Genomic DNA, 25,601 nt, shown 5'->3' with positions numbered 1-25,601 from the left:
TTGCAGCCAATAAGGTAAAACCATCACACATGAATGACCTCTTTGATATCAAGCAAAAGGAGGGTGAACCTTTAAAGGAATATTTCAACCGCTTTTGTGAGGTATCGGAGTGCATCCAGGACCCGAGGGATGAAATGGTGGTGGATGCATTCGTCAAAGGCCTTCAGGAAAACCCATTCAGTGACTCCCTGCTCAGGAATATGGTCATGTCAATGACGGAGGTTCAGGACGAGTTTTAATCCAAGGAGGCTATCCGAAGAAAGAGGACGAATGAACGTCACGACGAAGGGAGATATAAGGGGGGTGTTTCGGAAGCCCACCTAAGATTGGTCGAGATGACTATCAAAAAATGGCCAGATAAAGGGTACTCATTCTACGTAGCGCAAAAAGAAAGTGAAAGAAGGAGCACGCCTCTCTTACAACCACTACCACCTATTCCGGCTTTCACTATGTCGCTTAAACGCTTATTGGAAAATTATGATGTCTCCACCAAATTGAAATATCCTAGGAAGACCGAGCGTGTCTTAGGCCACAACTGGGCTTCCTGGTGCATGTTCAACCAGGCACGAGGACATGACACAAAAGGGGTCTAAGCTTGATTTACCAGTTGGGGGGCCTAGTGGAAAACGACCACCTCAAGAAATATTTATAGTTCAAAGATAGGAGTACAACTTCTCGGGCAGTAAAGCCAAAGGGTAATGATCATGTGACCCCGTTTTGGGGGACTTCAATACCATCGCCTGAGGATTCTCGGGTGAAGGAACGACAACCACAAGTCAAAAGCTCTATTTCTGAGCTCTGGTTAGCTTTCGAAACAATGGAATTGAGGTCGGTAGCAGAGCCTACACTTTATTTCTCGACTGTTGACCAGGAAGACGTCTAGAAATGACCTCGTGGTCATCACTATAGTGACAATGGGGTGTAACGTGCACTGAGTATTGGTTGATCAAGGAAGTTCTACGAACGTGATATTTTTTAGCACCTTCGAAGGCTTGCGAATTCCTAAGGACCAACTCAAGCAATTTGATGGAACTCTGGTAGATTTCAAAGGAGATAAGATGGAGCTCTGGACGACCTTTTCCGATGGAGAAAACACAAGCACCATTACCATTAAGTACATCGTGGTAAACACTCCCTCCTCCTACAATATGTTGTTGGGACGATGATAACTGTCATTTTATTGTCAAATTAAAATGATTCCAGCATATACCTGTCTAACGCTAGAGAAATGATAATATAATTGTAGGCAAATGACCCCAAGTCATCTCCCAACGAATCTAATTGTAAAACCAATAAATTTGTGCTTAGAATCTATCCGCAAACAATAAAAGTTAGCAATAACAATAATAATAAAAAGGGGGTTGAGATAGTTGTGCAAAAAATATAAGAGATTAAAACAAAAAAATGAAAAGCGGTTGATTCCCAAGTTCTTCCACCATTTAATTCTTCACATGTTCTTTAAAAATTAATCCTTTCTCAAATATAGCTAAATCAGATTGAATATGTACAATTTTATTCAATTGAATTTCACCAGTAAAGCATGTGTCTACTGGTTTAATCAGTACCCACTTTTTCCATGTATATACTCCATGGAAATGTTTATCTCCTTTCTTTTGAATCATGCGCCCAAGAAATTAATTAGACAAATGCAAACTAACTAAGAAACTAAAGTTTAAGATAAGGAAGACTCTCAATCATGCGTTCCAGTAAAACCTCTCACAAAAACCAGTTTTCCAAAATATTAGAAAATAAAAACAACTGCTATAGAGAATTAAAAAAACGAAACCTTTATTGATCAAAACCTCATAACTTAATGGGAAATTACAAAGGAAACAACAAAAAAGGTTTAGCCTTCATGCGGAGGCAAAACAAAAGAATTACTAAAAAGAAAAGAAACTAAGAAAAAACTCCCCCTTTCTCCTTGATGCTTGTATCCTTTTATAGGCTTTTTTAGCTCCAAGGATCTTGGGAAAATATTGTAGTTTAGATTTTTTTTAAGGTTTACAGTTTTTCATAATTCTTGTATTTTGCAGAAGATTTGCTTCCAATTCTATTTCTGAGATATTGTAGCTTTTATTCCCTCCTTCTTCTCCTTAGATTTTGTTTTTTGTTTTGATTCAAAGAAACAACTTGGACTTTTTCATATTTGACCCATTCACAAGGGTAGACACTTCCTTCAGACCATCTACTATAAAAACAAAAAATTAACAAAAATAGTAGTTAGGGCCAAAATAAACAAAATTATATGAATATTAATTAAAGCAAAAGATTTATTTATTATTATAATCCAATAATCTATGATTAAAGCTATTGAGTGTGAATAAATATATGCTCATAAGACGACCCTTGTTGAACAAGCTCGGGGCGGTGGTCTCCACCCCTTATCTGAAGATGAAGTTACCATCCCCAACAAAGAACATGATAACTCTAAGGGTGGACCAGAAGGCGACAAGAAAATGCTATGAGAACAGTCTGAAGACCCACGCGGATCATACACAATTGTAACCTTTAAAAAGACTCCATACTTGGAGGCGAACCCGAGGATAGATCAACGAAAAAGATGACCTGAGCCAATCGGAGAGGTAAAGGAGATTAACCTAAACGGAAGGAAGTTCAAACTTGGGGTGTCCGTGGAAAAAACTTTCAAAAGAGCCTTGAAAGAAGTGCTATCGAGGAACTTGAACGCCTTTGCTTAGTCAGTTGCTGACATGTATTGATCATGATTTTCCGTGTCATCATTTAACGATTAAAACTCAAGTAAAATCGATCGGTCGAAGGAGGAGGAAGTCCAACAAGGAGAAAAAGATGGCAATGCAAGAAGAAACCAGGAAGTTGGTTGAGGCCGGCCACATAAGAGAAATCCAGTACCGAAAGTGGTTGTCAAACATAGTCATGGTGAAAAAGGCCAACAAGAAATGGATAACGCATGCCCAAAGGACTCTTATCCTTTGCCCAAACATTGACATCCTGATGGACAACGCTTCAGGTCATGGTTTCCTCAACTTCATGGACGCTTTCTCGGGGTACAATCAGATTCGAATGCATCCGTTCGACGAAGACAAGACCACCTTCATGGCCAAAACGACCAACTATTGCTACAAGGTAATGTCTTTTGGTCTTAAAAATGTAAGGGCAACATATCAACACCTGATGGGTAAAATCCTACAACCCATGATCGGAAGAAACATTCAAACCTATGTAGATGACATGGTGGTGATATCTGCTAGGGAGGAATACAAGGAGATACACCCTCATCGACGAACATCTCTTCAAGTATGGCTACTCTCACCCATTGTTAACTTCTGTGGACGACGAACAGGCCAATCAGATCTTGATCGAGCTACATGAGGGCATCTGCGGGAGTCACATAGGTGGCATAGCCCTTTCCCTCAAAGTAACCCGAGCAAGTTATTACTGGCCAAAGCTGAAGGAGGACAATCATTGGTACGTAAAACAGTGGGAACCATGCCAAAAGCATGACGACTAGCACCACGCACCTGCGAAAGAAGTACATTCCATAACCATCCTTTGGCCTTTCCACACTTAGGGAATAAACATGCTTGATTCTTTTCCTCAAGCAGTTCGCCAATTAAAATATCTGGTTGTGGCCATAGAATACTTCACGAAGTGGATAGAAGTAGAGCCTATGACAGTAATAACAACACATAAGTTACAAAGCTTTCTTTGGAAGAATGTGGTATGTCGCTTCGACATACCTAAGCAACTAATCTCTGACAACGGGACTCAATTTGCAAATTGGCAACTAGGAGAAACATGTAAAAAGCTCAGCATACAAGAAATCTTCTCGTCATTCGAACACCCTCAGACGAACCAGGCAAAAGTAGCAAACAGAATAATGCTACGAGGGTTGAGGAGGAAATTAGAAAAAACAAAAGAATGATGGCTAACAAAATCCCAAGGATACTATGGTCCTACCATACCACACCACAATCCACCACCCGAGAGACTCCTTTTAGCTTAGTATACAGGACTGATGCCATAATCCCCGTAGAAATACTGGAATCCTCCCTTCGTGTATGAAAATTCAATGAACAAGCCTTGAACGAAGGGTGTTAGGCCGACTTGGCTAAAGAGGAAGTTCGGGAAAATTCTCGAATACATTTCGAGGCCCTGAAGAGAAGGATCGAAAGACAGCAGAAAACCAAGGTCATTCCTCGACAGTTCACAGTCTCCGACCTAGTTCACAGTCTACCTTTGTGAATGGGCCAAATAATGCAAAAGTCCAAGTTGCTTTTTGAATCAAAACAGAAAAAAAATTTTGATGAGAAGAAAGAGAAAATAAAATCCACAATATCTCAGAAACAGAATTGGAAGCAAATCTTCTGCAAAATATTAAGAGTTCTGGAAAGTTGGAAACGGTGAACAAAATCTAAACTATAATATTTTCCCAAAATTCTTGGAGCAAAAAAGCCTATATATAAAAAGGCATAAGCCTCAAGAAGAAAGGGAGGAGTTTCATAGGATTTTCTTAATTTTTATTTTTTTTTATAATTTTTTTGTTTTATCTCTATATGGAAAGCTAAACCTTTTTAGTTGATTTCTTTGTAATTTTTCATTGAGTTCAAAGATTTTAGTCAATATAAAAAAATTGCATAAAAGAGATTCTTGGTTATTGATTACTTCCCTTTTCCTAGTTCAGCGCTGGAACAGCTCACAAGGACAGCAAAATCCTTCAAAAGCGTCAAACCTTAAACCTTATACATTTTATTGTTGTATTTCTCCAGTTTTCATTAATTTAGATGCAAAAATAGGCCTATTATACTGTTCTAATCTGACAAGAGGTGATGTTCATGATACACTGCTTTTTCCATTATTGCTTCCTACCAGCTACTCGTTGCCAAACAATGATAAGTTTATTAGTAGTTGACTCCTAAGTTTATTAGTATCCCTCATCTCATTTTTGTGACAACTTTTGTTTAAATGATATGCTGATAATTTAGTACTAGATTATAAGTAAAGGGAGAAATATTTTTATTAAAATAAAATAATTTAAATTATAGTGTTTTATCTCACAATTATAAACTGGTTTTCAAAATTATGAAATTCTTTTATTGATAAAAAATAAAATTAAACTAATTTTGAAAATTTCTAACTCTTATACAATATCCATCATATCTGCACGAAGATCATAGGCAACCAAAATAACGATTACAATCATAACTAGAATAGATGTTTGAGCTGCTATAGTTGCTGCAGAATTATGCAGTAACAACTGCATAATTCCTTTTGACAGCATACTTACATAACAGATACAGGGTAAGAAAAGCAGTACCTTGATGTAGGTTGTTTTTCAAAAAGAAGAAGACCAATGTTTTTTTTTTTTTTTTTTATCTAAATAAATAGAAATCACTTTAGGGCTTGTTGAACGCTTATACATAAATACTTGACAATAACTCCTATTAGAACGCCTGCCTGCCTACCAGTTTGTCAAATGGGCTACCAGACCAACACTATCCAACATTACATAATCAACCTCATACAATCCAAAGAATTTAAAACCTAACTAGAATACGGAAAATAAGAAAAACGAGATTTTGCATGAATCCAATACCATACCTTAACTTGCACCGAAGCGAACACCTCAGACACATCTGCCACTCCACTATTAAAGATGACCGAGTTCCTAATATTCCAAATTTCGCTCACAATGGCAACCTAAATTGAACCACAAACGTCGTTAACCGAAATAGAGGCCTGACTCATCCTGAATTGTGCAAAATTTGACTTAGTGTCCTTGTGAAAAACAAACAACACTCCAAGCCACTTAAAGCACAAACATCAAATACGTCAAACAAACCTACAAACAAAGAACAAGTGACACCACTGCTTGTCCATATATTATGTGAAGACACTTCCTCTACTGCCTATATGTCAACACATCATTTAAGATTAGTCTCTGCCAAAATTACGAAAGTAATATTTTCTTTTCGTTTAACAATTTTTTTCATTTTTTTTTTACGAATGAATAAATTTAATTAAGGAAACATTTTGCAGTGTATCAACCTTATAAAAATCCTACGTCAAACAGACTTTCAAATTTTTTCACGTAGTTCATTTGATTTTATCAACCCTAGTTTTGTTCGGTAGGTTTATTTAACTCAGTGATTTCTCATCATGAGCAATCCTTATTCTCTACCCAATCTTTCGCACAATGAATTCAATTCTTCGAATGAATTGCCACCATTCTTTATCTTTCTCCTTTTATTTCAAATTCTTTGCATAACACTTTTATTCCTGCATAAATTTCAATAATGAATGTACAGATACTTTAATATTTAACCTATATTTTTCTATTTTTAAATACTGAAAAAATATTTAAAGTTTCAAAATATTATAAGTTGAATACGAATAGGGTTATAACATGAGTAGGAGTAGAACGTTAGTAAAATGTTCCGTATTTATTTATTCTTTCTATTGATGATAAAAAAGAAGAAGAAGAATGTGATGTTGATAAAAATGATAATGTTTTTCTTAATTTAATTTATACTTGATATTATAAAAACTTTAATATGACTATACACTGATATATCATTATATTTTAATAAAGTTAAAATATATGTGATGAAAATTTTGTTATAATCATATTATAAATAAATTCACATTCCATTACAACATATATTTTTATTAGAAAATGTGAAAAATGATTTTCTTATATTGTGTACATACGTAATTCGTTGCATATATATATATATATATATATATATATATATATATATATATATATTATCAGCAATAAAAAATAAATAAATGGGAACCACTTCAGGGGTGGTTCAACCCTTATACAAAGATTACCTTACCAACCTCCTAACAAAAGGCACCTACCAGAGGTCCAAACGGTCTTAATGAATCATCCTCATACAATCCAAAGGATTCATCACCCACATAGAGTAAGGAAAGACAACACAACTGGACTTTGCAAAAATTCAAGACCAAACTTTTACCTGCATCGAAGCAAACACTTCTACCGCATCTGCCACACCCCTATTGAAGATGACAGAGTTCCTGTGTTTCCAAATTTCGCTCACTACTCCAACCCAAATTGTACTCCACACAACGTTGAACGAATTTGAAGTCTGACTCAACCTGAATTGTAAAAAGTTTGACTTAGGGTCCTTGTGGATTACAGACGAAATTCCAAGCCACTCAAAACAAAGACTCCAGACACGCCAGACAAAGTTGCAAGTAGAAAACAAATTACTAGAAGACTCTTCCTCCTTCCCGCACAGACAACAAAAAGAATTTTCAACCACCACCCCGCGCCTTACCAGGCTAACCCTAGTAGCAATCTTATTCTCCATCACCCTCCAAGCAGTGTACAAAGCAGAAGGTAACGCATTACACCTCCACAACATACTGTAAACTGGAAAAATCTCCCCTACACGATCCCTCCTTAACTGAACATAAGCGGAATTAACTGTAAAAGTTTGACAACCCCCAACCTTCCAACCCCAACTATCTACCTCTCCCAGATCCAACTTCACCCCTTGTAACAACTGAACCAACTGGTCCACCGAAGACTTCTCTCAATCAAAAAAGGGTCTACGCCAAACAAACTGCCACACCCAAACACCATTAGACCAATATCCAAGCTCAGCCACCTTTGCATCTTTGGCCGAACAAATTGAGAACAATCTTGGAAATACTCATTTTAGAGCTCCACAACTCAACCAGCTATCCTCCCAAAAGGAAATATCCTTACCATTACCAATATTCCACTCAAAGCCGTCTTCAAAACTCCTCCCCCAACCCTCCGACGCCCACACCTCCTTCAAATCTTTCCACCAGAGGGAACTTCTCCTACTTGTGCCATCCTCTCTCAAACTTCTCCATCCACCGTATTTAGAATCAAGAATCTCCTTCCACATGCCTCCCTTTTCCGAACCCAACCTCCAAATCCATTTACCTAAGAGTGTCAAGTTAAACGTCCTTAAGTCGATAACACCTAGGCCTCCAAATTCACGAGGCTCACACCTTTTTCCAAAACGCCCAAGCGATCTTCTTTCCTTCAGAACCTCACCCCCAAAGGAAATTCCTTTGTATTTGAATTAACTTATCTGCCACCACTGAAGGTAGTCTGAATAAAGACATAAAGAATAACGGGATTGAGGAGAGAACATACTTAATCAAACAAATCCTTCCAGCCATCGACATACATTTGCCTTTCCACCTTGAAAGTTTACCCTGAACTCTCACAACAACCCCATTCCAAAAATCTCCACGCTTGTGACAACCTCCTACCGGCAACCCCAAATAAGTGAAAGGGGTTCTCATCACTTTACAATTAAGAATAGTCGCAAAGCACAAAAGCGAGTTCTGACTCAACCCCGTCCCTCCAATTATGCTTTTCAAGAAATTCACCTTAAGCCCAAAAGCAAGCTCGAAGCAAAGCAGAATCGCCTTAATATTAAAGACGCTTTTAGTGTTGGCTTCATAGAAAAATAAAGTATCATCAGCAAATTGTAGCATATTTACCTTCACCTTAGGTTTTCCAACCTCCAAACTGTCTATCAACTGTTTCTCTTCTGCCATCCTAGACACCCCGGCCAACTCTTCTGCTACAATAAGAAAAAGAAACGGAGCAAGCGGATCACCTTGACGGAGTCCCTTCCTAGGAAGAAACTCCCTAGTAGGACTACCATTTACAAGCACTGAGACAGAAGCAGATTCTAAACAGCACTTTATCCACCGTATCCATTGGGCACAAAAACCCAACCTTTCTAGCATGTAGTAGATAAAATCCCAACTTACCGAATCAAACGCCTTCTCGTAATCAACTTTGAAGAAAATGCAACTCTTCCTTTTTCTTTTGTATTCTTCCAACACCTCATTTGCTACAAGTACACTATCCAGTAGACCCCTTCCCTCAAGGAACGCTGGCTGCCTAATATCAATAACTCTGCTTATCACTTTTTTCAAGCGTAGAGACAACACTTTTGAGATGATTTTATACAAGCAACCGACTAAAGAAATAGGTCTAAACTCACCAAGATGCTGAGGGTTTTCTACTTTTGGAACAAGGCATAGGAATGAAGCATTTGTACCTCTAGGCCAGTGACCCTTAGATGCAAAATCCTTCACTGCTGACAACACGTCCGCTTTTATAATATCCTAGCAGAACTTTAAGAAACCAAAATTAAAACCATCAGGGCCAAAGCTCTTTGAACTATCACAATTCCATACTGCTGCCCTAATTTCTTCTTCAGAGAACTCACTGACCAACAACTCATTTTCTTCTGACGAAATAGAATTAAACCTTACGTTATCCAATCTAACCTAACAAGCTTCATTCCTTGCAAATTTATCCTCAAAGTAAACACGTACCTTATCCTTGATCACATCCTTATCCTCACACCACCAGCCATCAACAAACATCCCATGCAACTCATTCCTCGCCCTTCTCCACTTAATTGAGGAGTGGAAGAATTTTGTATTAAGATCTCCCTGTTTCAGCCATTTCTGTCTTGCTTTTTGATGCAAGACCGCCTCTTGTTTAAACATAGCATTACTAAGGTCAGCTAAAAGAGACTTTCTTTCCTCCCTTTCTGACTCTTCTAGTCCTCTTTCATCATCACGCGCATCTAACTCGTTAATCCTCTTTTGCAATAACTCAATCGCAAGGTTGACATCCCCAAATACCTCTTTGTTCCAGACTTTTAAATCTATTTTAAGTCTTTTCAACTTTTCTTTAAAAATGTAGATCCCTCCTCCTAGAACGTCATAGCTAGCCCATTTCACTCTCACAAAATCTTTAAACCTTTTGTCTCCTTGCCACACATCCAAACACCTAAAAGGTCTCTCGGGCCCCAGTCAACAGACACATCTTTAAGCACAATTGCGCAGTGGTCAGAGATAGATCTATTTAGAACAAACTGTTGGCAACAAGGCCAAGCTTCAAGCCATTCCTTTGATACGAGAACCCTGTCGATTCTACTCTTCACCATTCCATTAGGCTTATACCAAGTAAACTTCCTGCCTACCAGTAGGATATCAATCAATTCTGATTTTTCAATAAAATCATTGAAGCCTCTTATTTCTCTAGAATAGTCTGACACCAAGATCAAACTCTTCCTCTCCTCTTGACGTCTGATTCAGTTAAAATCACCAATAACACACCAAGCCTTTGAGAGTTGGTTCAACCTATAGCCGTTGATCTCTTCCCATGCCTCTTTCTTTTCTCGTAAGGTACGAGAACATTATACGTTCACAATTGTTACAAGTAAACCACTGCCAACCTTCCACAAACCTTCAATTATAGTGAAATTCTTCCCATTAACAAAGCTAACCATTTGAAAAGACTTATTACTCCACATCGTAAGGACCCCACCAGCACTATTAATAGCTTTGTTTTTCACCCAACCAACTTCATTGTTCCCCCAAAGCAGACAAACTTTCTCCCTACTAAACTTAGAGCACTTCGTCTCTTGTAAACACACCATGTCCACCTTTTCCTTACTAACCAGATCACTTAAATATTTTCTTTTCAAAGTGCCTCCTGCCCCTCTAACATTCAGACTAATTATTTTCATCTACAACTGTTTTGTTCTCCCCCCTTATCGTCTTCTCCTTGCACCCGTCCCTATTAGATAAAGCACATAAACTATTGATAACTACGTCTTCCCGCCCAGGATGAGAATACCCTGCTTCTTTACCAACACCCAAAACATTGGAAGCCTCATTCTTATCATTTTTCATTCAAAAATTCTATTACAATTTTCAATAGCACTATCTGACGTAACAAGACTAACACTTCTCACAATAGGTTTCTGAATATATATATATATATATATATATATATATATATATATATATATAAAGTAAATATGTGTATGTGTTAATGATTTTTTTGATTGGAATTGAACATTTTCTTTTATCTTTAAGTATATTTGTATCTAGGTACATGAAACATATTCCATTAAGGGTTTCTTTGTATCTAGAAGATAAGAGAAGAAAGAATAAAGTTTTCTTTAACACCGTAAATAGTATTTTATAACTACTTTCTGAAATAAAAATTATATTATAGTAAAATAATAATTCATTTAAATTTAAATAAATTTAATCGGTATCAACTTATCATTAAAATAATAATATATAAAAAGTTAAAAAAATAAAAAGTAAAATAATAAAAAGCACTAAAAACAATGATTTAGTGACACTTTCTTCCATTTTTTAATAGATTTGTGAAGAAAGTTTGATTATACCTTGTTTTTTTATAAAAATTAAATGCACTATATACTGATTCTATATATAAAAATTATATTTTAATATATATGTACTAGTTATAATTTTTTTAATTATTAATATATATTTATTAATTATAATAAAATAAATAACTAAAATAAAAAATAATTTTAATTTTAATTATCAATATATATTTTTATTAATATTTAATATTATTTTTTAATAAAAAAATTATTTTATTTTAATTCTAATTTTATTTTTAATTTTTTATATTAAATTATTTTATTATCTTCTTAAATTTATTATATCTGTCAAATTACTTATAAAGTTTTATAAATTTTTCTTTTATTTTTTAATTTTTTTTATCCAAAACAGCTCACTTCAAATCTGTTTTTCTTTTTTCTTTTTTCATTTCCTTAAATTCATCTTTTTACTCCAAACAAAATATAAACTAAACTTTAGTGACTTGACCAATGTCATAAAAAAAAGTCATAATACATTTAGATGGTGGCAAAAGAGTTTATGATACTGTTTTTGTTCATTTACACAGGCTTTCATCTGAGGCTGAGGAAAGCTATTTTTTTTTTCAACTATTTCTTACAAACAACAGTATACATAATAAAGTTATATGTAGTTCAAGGAAGATTTTCTTGGTCAGCTTCTTCTTCCACAAACCGACGCCAAAACCAGTGTTTACCCCATATGGTGTACATGGACTCCAAAGGAATCCCTTTTGTCTCTGGCAAGAAAAATATAACAAAGATTGTCATCACTACAATCCAACCCCCATAGAACAAGAAGGCACCAAACTTAAAGTGGCAAAGCATTGACAAGAATGTCTGGGATAATATAAATACGACTATGAACTGCACGGCAATAGCTATGCTTTGTCCTGTGCTTCTGATTTTTAAGGGGAAAATTTCACTTGGAATTAGCCAGGAGAGAGGACCCCACGACCAACCAAAACCTGCAGTGTAGAAACATAGTAGCACCAACACCAGAACTGCATTACTCTTCGATATTTCCTTTGTACCATCAACACCAGTCGCCACTGCTAGCAAAACAGACACCGCAACCTTCACAGCAATGGTTCCAAAATTTGTTATTATTAATACAATCCACATTTCAAATATATAGACATTAGACTTAGAATCAATAGCTCATCTTTTAGACCTAAAAATAACATCCTTTAAGAATAACTCAAAAGTGAATTAAAAGAAGTTATAATTGACTTTGGTTACCTGGCAAAGAAACATGCATATGCCACCAGTTATGAACAAGAACCTTCGCCCAAACCGATCAACAATACCAGTAGAGACGAGGAGAGAAGCAAGGTTGACTGCTCCGAGTATAACGGCAGAAAGTAAAGCGGCATCGTGTCCCAAACCCACTGATTGAAAGAGGTTAGGAGAATAGAATGCCACAATGTTAATCCCTGTCATTTGTTGAAAGAAAGGAATAGCAAAAGCCATGACCAAGTGGGGTCGATACTTCCTCTCAAACATGGTCTTGAAGGGTTCCTGCTTCACAGATTTTGCAATTTTTGACCACCTAATGAGTTCTTCCAATTCGGGTTCAACATCGATGGAGGATCCTCTGGCTTTGTGCAAGGCTCTTCTGGCTTGGTCTATTTTGCCACGTTCAACCAAGCTACTTGGGGTGTCTGTTATAAGCAAGGCACCCATCGTCATAACTGCTGCAGGCACCACGGCCAGGCCAAGAGAGACTCGCCAACCCCACGTGTGTTTTGCGGTTCCGAAGTTTATGCAGCCTGCAGCGACCACTCCAACTGATATGAAGAATTGGAAGCCTGCGTTGAAAGCTCCTCGCCATTTTGCTGGAGCGATTTCAGAAAGGTACAAGGGCGTTGCCTTTTCCAAGTAATTGAAACATGTAGTTAATAACTCATTTTTCTAGTTTAAATTTGTTTATTTGAGGAGTAATTGAATTTTTGTGCAGGTCTTTTAACCTACAAATATACAAATATGTGAATGACGTGAAAGAGGGAGATTTATTAATCTGGTGAAAATTTTCATGGATTTTCATGTTAGTGAGTACTGAATTTCTATCCCGAAAGTGAAATTATGTTTGGCTAAAAACACTTCTGTGTTTGTGACCAAGTTTTGTACCACCACCATGACTTTATTTAGAGGAAATTGCTAGTTAATTACTTTTTGTTTATATCAAAATCGTACAGAAAGAAACAGGACTTTAATTGAGTTGAATTAGAAGACTACTAAGGCACAACTTCTTTGTTTATAAAAAAGAATATAGTTAATTTGGTACAATTTATTTACATACATCAAAATTATTAAATGAAAATTAATTTTAAAAATAAAAATTAATTGAATTAAATAATATTATAAAAATCTTTAATATATATTTTATTATTAATAAATAATTTCTAAATTAACAGTGACTTACATAAATTTTTAAGTACCGAAAATAAGTAAATTTAATATGTTGTTTTATTGTTTTTGTATGAATTTTATATATGCAAGTAGTGGTTTAAGAAAATGTATGTGTGAACTCACCTGATTAGTAAAACCAACTCCAAATCCAAGTAAGATACGACCTAAAATGAGCATGGGAATATTTTCAGCACCTCCATTGAGGGCACCACCAACGAAAAAGATGGTACCTCCTATCAGAATGATGTTTCTCCGTCCCAGTGTCATCGTTACCCGACTAGCTGCAAGAGATGTTATCAACCCAGCAAGGTAAAGAGAAGACGTAAACAACGTCAACACTTGACTGTCGTAAACGCAATACATATTTACTTCCGAACTAGCAGCCTTTCTCAGTATCTCTGGAAAGAATTTTTTCAGAAATGGTACCATTGTTGTCACACCTCCTGAAATTTATGGACATTTTCATTCAGAGGAAGAGGGTCAGCCTTGCACATCCAATTCACTTAAAACCTTTTATGCACTATAAATCTAAGCATGTATTTCTTTTCTTAAAATCTTCAACCCTGCAAGTAAATTTAAAGGGTTTTTATGCTGGACTAGGTTTTGGTCATACATAAGTAAAATACGTTAAAATGGGAATCAAGCACGTACTACAGGGAGGGGATGGTAAAAGCTTATTTGAGTTTTGAAGGAGTTAGCAGAAACTTTTGGTCATATGTAAACTACTCAACATGTGGGAGGTAAACAAAATAATATTGTATCTTTTTCTTCTTGATTTTTCAACCATGTGTGAAATCACGAGAGTCAGCTTATAATTAAGAACTTATAGCAGACTTCCTAAAAGCAAATATCAAAGGAAGAAAGCTTCAGTAAGAAAAGATAATAACCTGAAATTCCGATGTCATATCCAAAAAGGAGTCCACTGGATGCAGCAACGATGCAACTGATGATAACTGAGAGCGTGATCTTGCCAGCGAAACCATTGTTTGGTGTGTCCACAGCGAAGCCCCCTCCGGCCATTTTGAACCTCTGCGTATGCTTTCTGTATTACTCACTCTAACTGTGCGCAGTGGCTCTCAGGCTCAGAATAATAAGAGCGTGTGTGCATGGCTCCTAATTTATAGGCTAAGTTACTTGTATGGACGCTGTCTTTTGCAAGTTGCTCCTGGTGGAAGAAATTCTGCGGCATATTTCTTTTATATTTTTTTTGTAACACAACTGTCATTATGCTGATTGTGTTGTTAATCGTGCACGGCAACGTTAACTAATATTATTTTAGTACTTGTTCACTATGATACATTCTCTTTGATATTTTCTTTGTGTACAGAAACGACCACAGAAATAGAACTAAAAAGTTTTCATGTACACTATCTAAAATCCCTCACGAGTATTGTCACAATACATGCAACTCAATCACGAATCCACGAATCCAGTTAGTGGTGAAACCCTAGTGGGAATATTTTTTAATAACCTTGAGTTATGCATAAGTCGGCAAACCAATAATATATGCCATGTGATAAAAAATAATTATTCAATCTTGAGTTATCGTTTATTATAGCTAGGTAGTATCACTCGTTATCTTAGAATACCAATGTTTATATGTTGAATAATACGTAAGTAAGAAACAGTCAGAGGTTTAATTTGTAGAATGGCTATAATCGCATACTTATTTGCTTGGTTTGTTTATGAGCCATGAAGATCTTCCTGTCACTAACCCCACTCAAAATTATGGATGGCAATTCCGGTTCGTACGTTATGATAATCACGATTCAAATTAATAATTGTTGGTCAACTTCTAATTCAGGTACTTAACGCATATGGAAGTTGTGTTGCCCAAGTCCTTATAATTTTATTCAAATTTACTTCAATAGTGAGATTTCAAAGAAGTTAATTAATTTAACTTATATATAAAAAAGTGAAATTAAAAAATATTGACAGTAAAAATGGGATGTTATCGAGTGTAAAATTTTTGCAATCTAATTTTGGAATCAATCACCAATAATTTACACTACTTACGAATATCTATTAAATCTGCAGTCATGGCAAATTGCATTACCTGCTCCTCCAAAAATTGAGGGTCAACTCGTGGTACGCATCAATTAAGATATTAAATTTTTTGCTTACTTGGTCACGTACCATATTTTTTGGATAAGGAGTTCTGATTTTCTGGTTTAATACATCACCTACAACGTTATCTTCCAAAGTCAGAGCAGCAAAAAGAAAGGCATAATTAGTTAGGATTATTAATTAATTTAAATACATGTTATATTTAAACATCCGCTGTGTTTTTAGTTTTCAAGATATATAAAAGCACAGCAGCTATTAAACAAGGCGTGATGTAATATTGATTTTGATTTAGAAGTAAAAAAACATCAACTATGAGTATAATACATGGACTAAACATTGTGGTTGTGCGACAGTATGAATTTATTCCATTGACTATTTTTTTTATAAATTTAAAGAAAAAGAAACTATCAAATTAACACATGTTATGAGAGGTAGGAATATTTTATTAAGAACCGGATTTTTTTTTTTACCAATAAAAAATAAAATTAATTAAAAAAGAAACATTTTAAGATGTTCCAACCGGTATATAAATAACAAAATATCTTCTCCACCCATAAGCTTAGGTTTCTCATAACACCACATACTAGATATAACAATCCAAAACTGCATAAGCAGCATTGTTGTCATGGAAGCACCAACATACTATAATCAAAACAATACATTTTTTTTCAATAATGAATAAATTAAATAAATGAGACATTTCGGGGATGTTCCAATCCTTTTACATTAATAATCTTTTAACAACTTCCTATACTTCTAGCCAATATCAAACAACAAAATAATCATCATAATAGATCCAATCCCTTACCAACAACTTCAACAAAAAATAATTTTTAATTAAAGCACCCTATAATATAGGCCACATAGTTACCAATTTGTTCTATCTTTCTGTTGCATAAAACCATATTCATAATATATCAAACCGATTAACCAACTTTGTGTTAGTCATTCATTCATATATTTTACCGATGTACATTTGAAATAATAATGACTTGTAGATTGGCTGGGCTACTTGGGATAAGGTTTGTGAGTCTCAAGAAGCGGGCGGTCTTGGCATTATCTATTTAGCCTGTAATGCTTCTTTCCTAGCTTTAGTTTTCTAGTCCGTGCTCTATATAAAATCATTTCGAAGATGCTATCATATCGAGTTAAGAATGTCCTCCCTACGGTTATTGATGGGAGTCAATCGGCATTCTTGAAGGATAGAGGGATGTTTGATATTGTTCCAATGAACAATAAGGTAGTAGAGGAGCTCATGAGGAATGAGAGTAGTGGTTTATGTTTGAAGGTGGACTATGAAAGGTGTACGACTCGGTTAGGTGGGATTTCTTGTATGATATCATGTAGAGGTTGGACTTTCACAATAAATAGATTAATGGATTAAAGAATGCATGCAGTTCGTGTCAATTTCACTTTTGGTTAAGGGAAGTCTTACAACAAAATTCCAACCAACGAGAGGGTTGAGGCAAGGTGAAGGTTTGGTTGGGATAGTAAGACATGTATTGAAGGGTAATTTACTTAAAGGAGTAAAGGTGGGTAGAGATGAGGTTGAGTCATTCATGCTACAATTTGTTGATGATACCCTCTTTCTATGTGAAGCATCATTCTCTAATGTGTTCACAATGAAAGACATCCTCAGATGTTATGAGCTTGCTCATGGGCTAAAAATGAACTTCCATATATCGAATTTGACAGGCATAAATGTTGAAAGGATTGCTCTTGACTTCTTCGCAAAATCTTTGAATTGATAATGAGGGTTCCTTTTAAATACCTGGGACTAGAAGTTGGTGGTAACTCAAGGAAGAACCAATTTTGGGAGTCAATTCAAAATAAAATAAGTGCTCGACTTAGTGCGTGGAAGGGGAACATTCTTGTCGTTGACGGGAAGAATATGCCTAGTCAAATTGGTGTTTACAACCTTACCCCTTTTTATCTATCTTTCTTCAAAGCTCCAGAATCGGTGTGTAAGAGAATTACTAGTATTCAAAGGAGCTTTTTGAGGTTGGGGGAGGGTTAACAGGTCTATCGCTTGGGTTAGCTAAGAGCATCTGTGCAAACCTTTGGATGAGGGAGTGTTAGGAATCAAAGATATCAGAAAGTTTAATGGGGCTCTAATGGCCAAATGAAAATGACATCTTTTGTGTGAATAAAAAGGAAAGTGGAAAGAAATCATGTTATCAAAATATAGAAGGGAATCACATCGAAGAAAAATCAGTTCTAAATTTCAATCGTGGTGGTAGAGAGACTTATCTAAATTATGTGGAGAAGGAGAAGAAGTATGGTGGTTTCATGAAGCAATACGATGAAAAGTTGGTATTGGGGATAAAATTACACTATGGGAGGATGCTTGGATTTGCAAAAAATAATTTTATAACTCTATACCCTAGGTCGTACTCTTTATCTTTATATCAGGGGCGAACGGCAGGAAAGGTAGGCATGTTGGAAGAATCAGGATGGTAGTGGAGGTTGAGATGGAGGAGACTCAGGTTTGAATGAGAAGATGAAATATTTAGGTATATCTCTATGGTCAATCTAAATAGGGAGGATAAGGATACCTCTCTAATCAGGGAGGTGGTTGCCATAATGGGGTGTTTGAACTTCGAACAATTGTGGAAGGCCAAAGCTTTGCCTAACGTACTAACTACTGCTTGGAGGATGGATAGAATCCCAGCTAGAAGCAGTTTAAATAGGAGAGGGGTGATGGTAAGTACAACTTCATGTGCTTTATGCCAAACTAAGGTTGAGACAACTCAACATCTGTTCTTAGAATGCAAATTTTGGCAGAGAGCGTGTGTGGTTTATGCGCTTTAGATGGTTCAATATCCTTTTTTCCAACATATGGACCTTAAGTGCCACTTTGAGAGCTTTTACTTGACATGTGTTAACCTCAAATAGAATTGAGTGTGAAAAGGTATATGGGCGACTATTGTGCGGTGTATTTGAGAACAAAGAAATTTTATAGTCTTTAAGCAAGAGGTTGCGATGCAAAATAATTTTTTTTAAAGGACATAACTTAAATCCTAGTTATGGATGAAATATAAGTTATGTTCTTTCAGCTATTTCTTTTCAAACTGCATTTGAACTCATTACAATGCTTAAAAAGTTTTCTGTAAAGGGGAGGGGTAGTGAAGAGGAGATGTTGTCTGCATAGAAATCTTGGAAGATGCAGGAAAAATGATGGTAATGCAAGTTTGAGTTTGAGTTGCAGTTAATTGCTTCCCTTTGGTGGAAAGCTTAGATGCTGATATAGGATTCATCTTTGCAGTGGAAGGGGTGAGTCAATAATGAATTATTACGTTTGATTTGCAGATTTACAATAGCAGAACATTATGTGAGAGGAGGAGCAGGGAGAAAGCTAGAGACTTATCTGTTATGAGGAGGGCAATGTGAACTTGTTACTGATCCTGCACATTCATAAAGGATGGTGCAGAAGTTATGCAGTTTTGGAAATAGCTTGCGGGTGACGTTGGTGCTGAGTTTATGCAGAGTTTATGCTGCTAAATGCTCCGTGGCACTAAATCTGTGTTTATTCTATCATATTCATTGCAGCACATTTGTTTTAGTACCTATAGCAAGGTGTAGTAGGTATCTAAATGCACCAATGTTTATGTTGTAGTATGTCATGGCAACAACATATTAGAAGGGAGGAGCAGATCCACCTACTACCATTGTGTTTGCTGTAATCAATGGTTAGCTGAAGTAAGTTGCAGATGTTATGTATGAGAAATGATGTTTGTGGAGCATAACCATTCCGCTCTGGTCTGATGATGTTGCCTGCAGCAAAACATATGCTGTTAATGTATCAGGATGATGGTCTCTACATAAGCTTAAGGGCAAGGGGCAGAACGGAGGATAGGAGCTTGCTATAAGATTAGTGAAAGAGATCCTTTTAAGTGGCAACAATGTTATATGGATATGTAATTTATTCAGAAGAATCAGGTGCAGGGAAGGTGCAAGCAATCAAATTGGGTGAGCAGGGGTTATGTGTGTGCAACACTTGTGGGGACGAGGTGCAGGGGGGAAACTTTGTAGTTTGCTGCACAATCTGTCGTAGTTTAGTTCTTATAATGCTGGAAAATATGCAGGTTAGGTGGTCATCAGGGAGGATGAAGATGGAAGTAACTAAGGAGCTATAACAGAGTGCCTGTACAATCTTCAATGCAGTTGCAGATGTTCTGGTTCTGGTTTTGGGCTTGAAAAGGAGCAGCTTACACAGCTGCTGGATCATAATCAAAGTTGGAAAGAGTGGAGTGAAGGCGCGGGACAATGAAGTAATGAGCAACCATGTGTTTCCAACTCCAACAAATGTAGAGAAAATAGCTAGTACAAACGGAGATTTGACTTTCCCTGAATATGTGCTGCAGTTTGTGTTAATGGCAGCTGATATTTATGGTCAAAGGTCATCCTGTTGGTGAACAGATTTGTAGGAATACAATTGAATTGAACACAGCTTGTAAGAGCAGGTCCAAACGCTGCCTCGGTAGTTATCTCAGGCTGTCCTTAAGCCTATAAATGATATATAGACTTTAGCAACCAAGAATATATTGACTTATTTGAAACATAAAGGACAACCTATAAACGATATATATACTTTAGCAACCATGATATATTGATTTATTTGGAACATAATTTCAGTTAAAAAAATTTCTTTCTAATTTCTTTTTTTTTTTTTTACTGAATTGACCCTAAACCAATTCCTTTTTATTAGGAGTATTCAATACGTCCATAATTCTGAGCTTCATGTTATTCAGTTCAATGTCAGATTCATAGCATCCCAATTAAATGAAATGACAGTTTGCAATTGGTTTCATATCTACACAAGTATATGAACCAGCATGGATCATGTAATGGTATTGTGGTTTATTAGAACTGTTATGCCGCACGAAATTAGAATTATGCAGCGTTGCTGCATTAGAAATTATGCAGAATTTATGCAGCGTTGTTGCAGTAGAAATTATGTAGAGTTGATGCATAATGCAGCTATAAAAACCAGTACAACTCATTTCTTTCCAATTATGTTTGCTGCTTTTCGTTTGTTATTAGGTAGTGAGTTCTTGTACAAGGGGGTTGTGTTATGAAGTGTCTCTTTAATTTATTTATTTATTTATGATAAAAAAAAAAAAAAAAAAACAGTATACATAGCTAAAGTTATATGTAGTTCAAGGAAGATTTTCTTGGTCAGCTTCTTCTTTCACAAACCGACGCCAAAACCAGTGTTTACCCCATATGGTGTACATTGACTCCAAAGGAATCCCTTTTGTCTCTGGCAAGAAAAATATAATAAAGATTGTCATCACTGCAATCCAACCCGCATAGAACAAGAAGGCACCAAACTTAAGGTGGCAAAGCATTGACAAGAATGTCTGGGATAATATAAATACGACTATGAACTTCACGGCAATAGCTATGCTTTGTCCAGTGCTTCTAAGTTTTAAGGGGAAAATTTCACTTGGAATTAGCCAGGCGAGAGGACCCCACGACCAACCATAACCTGCAGTGTAGAAACATAGTAGCACCAACACCAGAACTGCATTGCTCTTCGATATTTCCTTTGTACCATCAACACCAGTCGCCACTGCAAGCAAAACAGACACCGCAACCTTCACAGAAATGGTTCCAAAATTTGTTATTATTAATACAATCCACATTTCAAATATATAGACATTAGTTTTAGAATCAATATCTCATTTTTTAGACCTAAACATAACATCCTTTAAGAATAAATCAAAAGTGAATTAAAAGAAGTTATAATTGACTTTGGTTACCTGGCAAAGACACATGCATATGCCACCAGTTATGAACAATAACCTTCGCCCAAACCGATCAACAATACTACTAGAGATAAGGAGAGAAGTAAGGTTGACTGCTCCGAGTATAACGGCAGAAAGTAAAGCGGCATCGTGTCCGAAACCCACTGAACGAAAGAGGTTAGGAGAATAGAAACCCACAATGCTAATCCCAGTCATTTGATGAAAAAAAGGGATAGCAAAACCAATGACCAAGTGGGGTCGATACTTCCTCTCAAACATGGTCTTGAAGGGTTCCTGCTTTACAGAATTTGCAATTTTTGACAACCTAATGAGTGCTTCCAATTCGGGTTCAACATCGATGGAGGATCCTCTGGCTTTGTGCAAGGCTCTTCTGGCTTGGTCTATTTTGCCACGTTCAACCAAGCTACTTGGGGTGTCTGTTATAAGCAAGGCACCCATTGTCATAACTGCGGCAGGCACCATGGCCAGGCCAAGAGAGACTCGCCAACCCCACGTGTGTTTTGCGGTTCCGTAGTTTACGCTGCCTGCAGCGAGCACTCCAAGTGATAGGAAGAATTGGAAGCCTGCGTTGAAAGCTCCTCGCCATTTTGGTGGAGCGACTTCAGAAAGGTACAAGGGCGTTGCCTTTTCCAAGTAATTGCAACATGTAGTTAATAAGGACCTCGTACCTTAACACTCTAAACAGTAAATACTCTTAACAAACAAATAAATTAATATTTTAACTAATTTCATTTTAATTTTTAAAATATTGAAATATTATTATAAAGGGTTGTTGAAGGTTGCGTTAACAAAACATTTTCGAGTTAATAATTCATTTTTTTATAAATAAATTAAAAGAGAGACGTTTCTTTTGAATTTGTTTATTTGAGGAGTAATTGAATTTTTGTGGAGCTTTTTAACCTGTAAATATAAAAATATGTGAATGATGGTGCAAATTGTCATGGATTTTCATGTCAGTGACTACTGAATTTCTATTTCCAAAGTGAAATTATGTTTGACTAAAAATCACTTCAACCATGACTTTATTTAGAGGTAATTGTTAGTTAAAATTTTTTTGTTCATACCAAAATCTATAGAAAGAAACTAAGGCACAACTTGTTAATTATAAAAAAGAATATATTTAATTTGATAGAACTTATTTATACTATAATAAAAATTACTAAATAAAAATTAATTTTAAAAATAAAATAATTAATTATTATATTAACTAAATTAAATAATATTCTAAAAATTATTGATATACAATAATTTTATTATTAATAAATAAATTTTAAATTAATATTTAATTAGTTATTCAGATTTTAATATCAACTACTTATGGGATGTGCAGATTTAATATTTTGTTTTACAATTTTGTTTTTTTGAATGAATTTTATCTATTAAGCATTTTTTCACGATTATTTATATAGAAATTAGGATATATATATATATATATATATATATATATATATATATATATAAGTTGGAGTATTTTAAATATTTAAAAAACTGTAAGAATTAGCATGAATTTCCTTTCCCTGAATTAAGATCATAGTGGGTATCTTTGTCCATTCTTATTATGGCAGTCATGTCATCATGCATATGTTAGATAAATTTTTCCATAAATAATTTTAGAAAAAGAAACATAAAATAAACTTCTTTTTATAATCTTAAATAAGTTTATTTATAATAACTTTATCAAATTTATATTTTTATTTATATAAAACCTAGTTTTATTTTATAAAATAAATTATTTTAGTTTCTTTTCCTTAAAGTATGTATATAGAAGTTTAGCAAATAGACTCTTATACTAAATATAGAGTACATAAATATGAAGATAGAGTAAAGATTCATATTTATGAATTTTAGCAAGTAGTGGTTTAAGAAAATGTATGTGTGAACTCACTTGATTAGTAAAACCAACTCCAAATCCAAGTAAGATACGACCTAAAATGAGCATGGGAATATTTTCAGCACCTCCATTGAGGGCACCACCAACGAAAAAGATGGTACCACCTATCAGAATGATGTTTCTCCGTCCCAGTGTCATCGTCACCCGACTAGCTGCAAGAGATGTTATCAACCCAGCAAGGTAAAGAGAAGACGTAAACAACGTCAACACTTGACTGTCGTAAACGCAATACATATTTACTTCCGAACTAGCAGCCTTTCTCAGTATCTCTGGAAAGAATTTTTTCAGAAATGGTACCATTGTTGTCACACCTCCTGAAATTTATGGACATTTTCATTCAGAGGAAGAGGGTCAGCCTTGCACATCCAATTCACTTAAAACCTTTTATGCACTATAAATCTAAGCATGTATTTCTTTTCTTAAAATCTTCAACCCTGCAAGTAAATTTAAAGGGTTTTTATGCTGGACTAGGTTTTGGTCATACATAAGTAAAATACGTTAAAATGGGAATCAAGCACGTACTACAGGGAGGGGATGGTAAAAGCTTATTTGAGTTTTGAAGGAGTTAGCAGAAACTTTTGGTCATATGTAAACTACTCAACATGTGGGAGGTAAACAAAATAATATTGTATCTTTTTCTTCTTGATTTTTCAACCATGTGTGAAATCACGAGAGTCAGCTTATAATTAAGAACTTATAGCAGACTTCCTAAAAGCAAATATCAAAGGAAGAAAGCTTCAGTAAGAAAAGATAATAACCTGAAATTCCGATGTCATATCCAAAAAGGAGTCCACTGGATGCAGCAACGATGCAACTGATGATAACTGAGAGCGTCATCTTGCCAGCGAAACCATTGTTTGGTGAGTCCACAGCGAAGCCCCCTCCGGCCATTTTGAACATCTGAGTATGCTCTCTGTATTACTCACTCTAACTCTGCGCAGTGGTTCTCAGGCTCCGAATAATAAGAGCGTGTGTGCGTGGCTACTAATTTATAGGCTAAGCTTATTGTATCAACTCATGAGATATTAAAAATTGAAAAATATACTTTAACCACTTATGGAGTTGTAATTCTTGATGTAGTGGTTTAGAAATAAAAAATAGATTTAGAATTAAATGATGTGAAAAAGTATTAAAATAATAAAAAGTAGGTTTAAAATTAAATAATGTGAAAAAGTATTAAAATAATAATATTGAAAATTATAATATGATTGTAGGTAAAGTGTGGATTCTCAATTTATCATTATCCTTAAAAAATTTGTACATACTTGATCTAGCATATTTTTTGGACAAGGAGTTGTGATTTGCTGATTTAATACAGCTCAGTTACAACGTTATCTTCCAAAGTCAGAGCAACAAAAAAAAAGGAATAATTTAGTTAGGATTACTAATTAATTTAAATACATGTTATATTCAAACATCCGCTGTTTTATTTTTAGTTTTCAAGATAAAAGCGCAGCCAGCTATTAAACAAGGTGTGATTTAATGTAGATTTTGATTTGAAGTAAAAAAAAATATCAACTATGAATATAATACAGGGTCTAAAAATTGTGGTTGTGCAACCAGTATTGAATTTATTCCATTGGCTCATTTTTTTGAATTTTTAAAGAACAAAAAAAACTATCAACATTAACACGTGTAATGAGAGGTGATAATATTTTATTGAGAACCGGAATCGTGTGTACATGAATATGTGCAAACTTGCTTGATACACGTTTATTTTAATATTTTTAAATTTATTTAGTTCACTTATGAAAAATAAAGTAACTTATAAGTTATAAGCTTTTTGCTTTTACTTTTACAAATATAATTAACCAATGAAAAAAAAGGATATTTTACGTTGATTAGTTAATTTTGTTAAGCTCTTTTAATTTAATCAACTAGCTTACAAGTTTTTAGTTTTCAGTTCTTTGCTCATGGCTTTTAAGTTTTCAAATATAAATTAGCTTAAAAGTTAGTTTTCTATGGTATATATTAATTTTCTGAGATTTTTCACAACCACCAAAACCCAGTTTTAAAAAACAATCTAAATTTCTAATCGTTTTGGGGAAAATAATCGTCAATTGTAAAATCAAACAATAGGAATTGTGGGCATTAAAGTTCAGATTTTCAAGAATCATAGCCACACGTTTTGCTTGTGACATCATCCTTTATGGCAATTCTTTCATGGGTTTCGCTCAGTTTACATATCTAACAACCTATGACTAAACAGGTTTTTAACTAAGGAGAACTGTGTATAAAAAAATTGGTTTTTATAAACCCTAA

The 25,601-nt window shown here is 35.1% G+C and overlaps 4 protein-coding genes across 4 annotated transcripts; 1 reads left to right on the top strand and 3 right to left on the bottom strand.

Annotated features, from left to right (window-relative positions):
• Nucleotides 1-5,116: 5,116 nt before the first annotated feature.
• Nucleotides 5,117-9,962, bottom strand: LOC137822173 (uncharacterized). The gene is made up of 8 exons (XM_068627075.1): nucleotides 9,776-9,962; nucleotides 9,343-9,680; nucleotides 8,175-9,129; nucleotides 7,785-7,924; nucleotides 6,963-7,523; nucleotides 5,578-5,676; nucleotides 5,462-5,524; nucleotides 5,117-5,233 (listed from the first exon to the last, which is right to left on the bottom strand). Exons 1-8 carry the CDS (start codon nucleotides 9,960-9,962, stop codon nucleotides 5,117-5,119), a joined length of 2,460 nt encoding a protein of 819 aa, XP_068483176.1.
• Nucleotides 9,963-11,678: 1,716 nt separating this feature from the next.
• Nucleotides 11,679-14,778, bottom strand: LOC137822098 (sugar transport protein 5-like). Its single transcript, XM_068627003.1, has 4 exons — nucleotides 14,498-14,778; nucleotides 13,734-14,053; nucleotides 12,441-13,070; nucleotides 11,679-12,275 (listed from the first exon to the last, which is right to left on the bottom strand). Exons 1-4 carry the CDS (start codon nucleotides 14,628-14,630, stop codon nucleotides 11,835-11,837), a joined length of 1,524 nt encoding a protein of 507 aa, XP_068483104.1. The 5' UTR covers nucleotides 14,631-14,778; the 3' UTR covers nucleotides 11,679-11,834.
• Nucleotides 14,779-16,809: 2,031 nt separating this feature from the next.
• Nucleotides 16,810-17,425, top strand: LOC137822172 (uncharacterized). The gene is made up of 2 exons (XM_068627074.1): nucleotides 16,810-16,965; nucleotides 17,075-17,425. The coding sequence occupies exons 1-2, from the start codon at nucleotides 16,810-16,812 to the stop codon at nucleotides 17,423-17,425; spliced, it is 507 nt and encodes a 168-aa protein (XP_068483175.1).
• A 3,325-nt stretch (nucleotides 17,426-20,750) lies between these two features.
• LOC137823067 (sugar transport protein 5-like) lies at nucleotides 20,751-24,284 on the bottom strand. The gene is made up of 4 exons (XM_068628181.1): nucleotides 24,098-24,284; nucleotides 23,334-23,653; nucleotides 21,443-22,072; nucleotides 20,751-21,277 (listed from the first exon to the last, which is right to left on the bottom strand). Exons 1-4 carry the CDS (start codon nucleotides 24,237-24,239, stop codon nucleotides 20,837-20,839), a joined length of 1,533 nt encoding a protein of 510 aa, XP_068484282.1. The 5' UTR covers nucleotides 24,240-24,284; the 3' UTR covers nucleotides 20,751-20,836.
• Nucleotides 24,285-25,601: the final 1,317 nt, after the last annotated feature.

Source organism: Phaseolus vulgaris, chromosome 9, assembly GCF_000499845.2.
Source record: "Phaseolus vulgaris cultivar G19833 chromosome 9, P. vulgaris v2.0, whole genome shotgun sequence".
NCBI classification, from domain to species: Eukaryota; Viridiplantae; Streptophyta; class Magnoliopsida; order Fabales; family Fabaceae; genus Phaseolus; species Phaseolus vulgaris.
This window is presented reverse-complemented; position numbering and strand designations above follow the sequence as displayed.

What these genes read in the sequence shown, in the direction of transcription:
- LOC137822098 (XM_068627003.1), bottom strand. Translation starts at nt 14,630, where the DNA reads ATGGCCGGAGGGGGCTTCGCTGTGGACACACCAAACAATGGTTTCGCT. An exon ending in GAGTTGGTTTTACTAATCAG is followed by an intron (nt 13,071 to 13,733) that starts GTGAGTTCACAC and finishes TACTTGGAAAAG; the next exon opens with GCAACGCCCTTGTACCTTTC. An exon ending in TATGCATGTTTCTTTGCCAG is followed by an intron (nt 12,276 to 12,440) that starts GTAACCAAAGTC and finishes ATTGCTGTGAAG; the next exon opens with GTTGCGGTGTCTGTTTTGCT.
- LOC137822173 (XM_068627075.1), bottom strand. Translation starts at nt 9,962, where the DNA reads ATGGTGAAGAGTAGAATCGACAGGGTTCTCGTATCAAAGGAATGGCTT. An exon ending in GGTGGAAAGATTTGAAGGAG is followed by an intron (nt 7,524 to 7,784) that starts GTGTGGGCGTCG and finishes TCGGTGGACCAG; the next exon opens with TTGGTTCAGTTGTTACAAGG. An exon ending in TGTTGGATAGTGTTGGTCTG is followed by an intron (nt 5,234 to 5,461) that starts GTAGCCCATTTG and finishes GGAATTATGCAG; the next exon opens with TTGTTACTGCATAATTCTGC.
- LOC137823067 (XM_068628181.1), bottom strand. Translation starts at nt 24,239, where the DNA reads ATGTTCAAAATGGCCGGAGGGGGCTTCGCTGTGGACTCACCAAACAAT. An exon ending in GAGTTGGTTTTACTAATCAA is followed by an intron (nt 22,073 to 23,333) that starts GTGAGTTCACAC and finishes TACTTGGAAAAG; the next exon opens with GCAACGCCCTTGTACCTTTC. An exon ending in TATGCATGTGTCTTTGCCAG is followed by an intron (nt 21,278 to 21,442) that starts GTAACCAAAGTC and finishes ATTTCTGTGAAG; the next exon opens with GTTGCGGTGTCTGTTTTGCT.
- LOC137822172 (XM_068627074.1), top strand. Translation starts at nt 16,810, where the DNA reads ATGCTATCATATCGAGTTAAGAATGTCCTCCCTACGGTTATTGATGGG. An exon ending in GTAGTGGTTTATGTTTGAAG is followed by an intron (nt 16,966 to 17,074) that starts GTGGACTATGAA and finishes GAATGCATGCAG; the next exon opens with TTCGTGTCAATTTCACTTTT.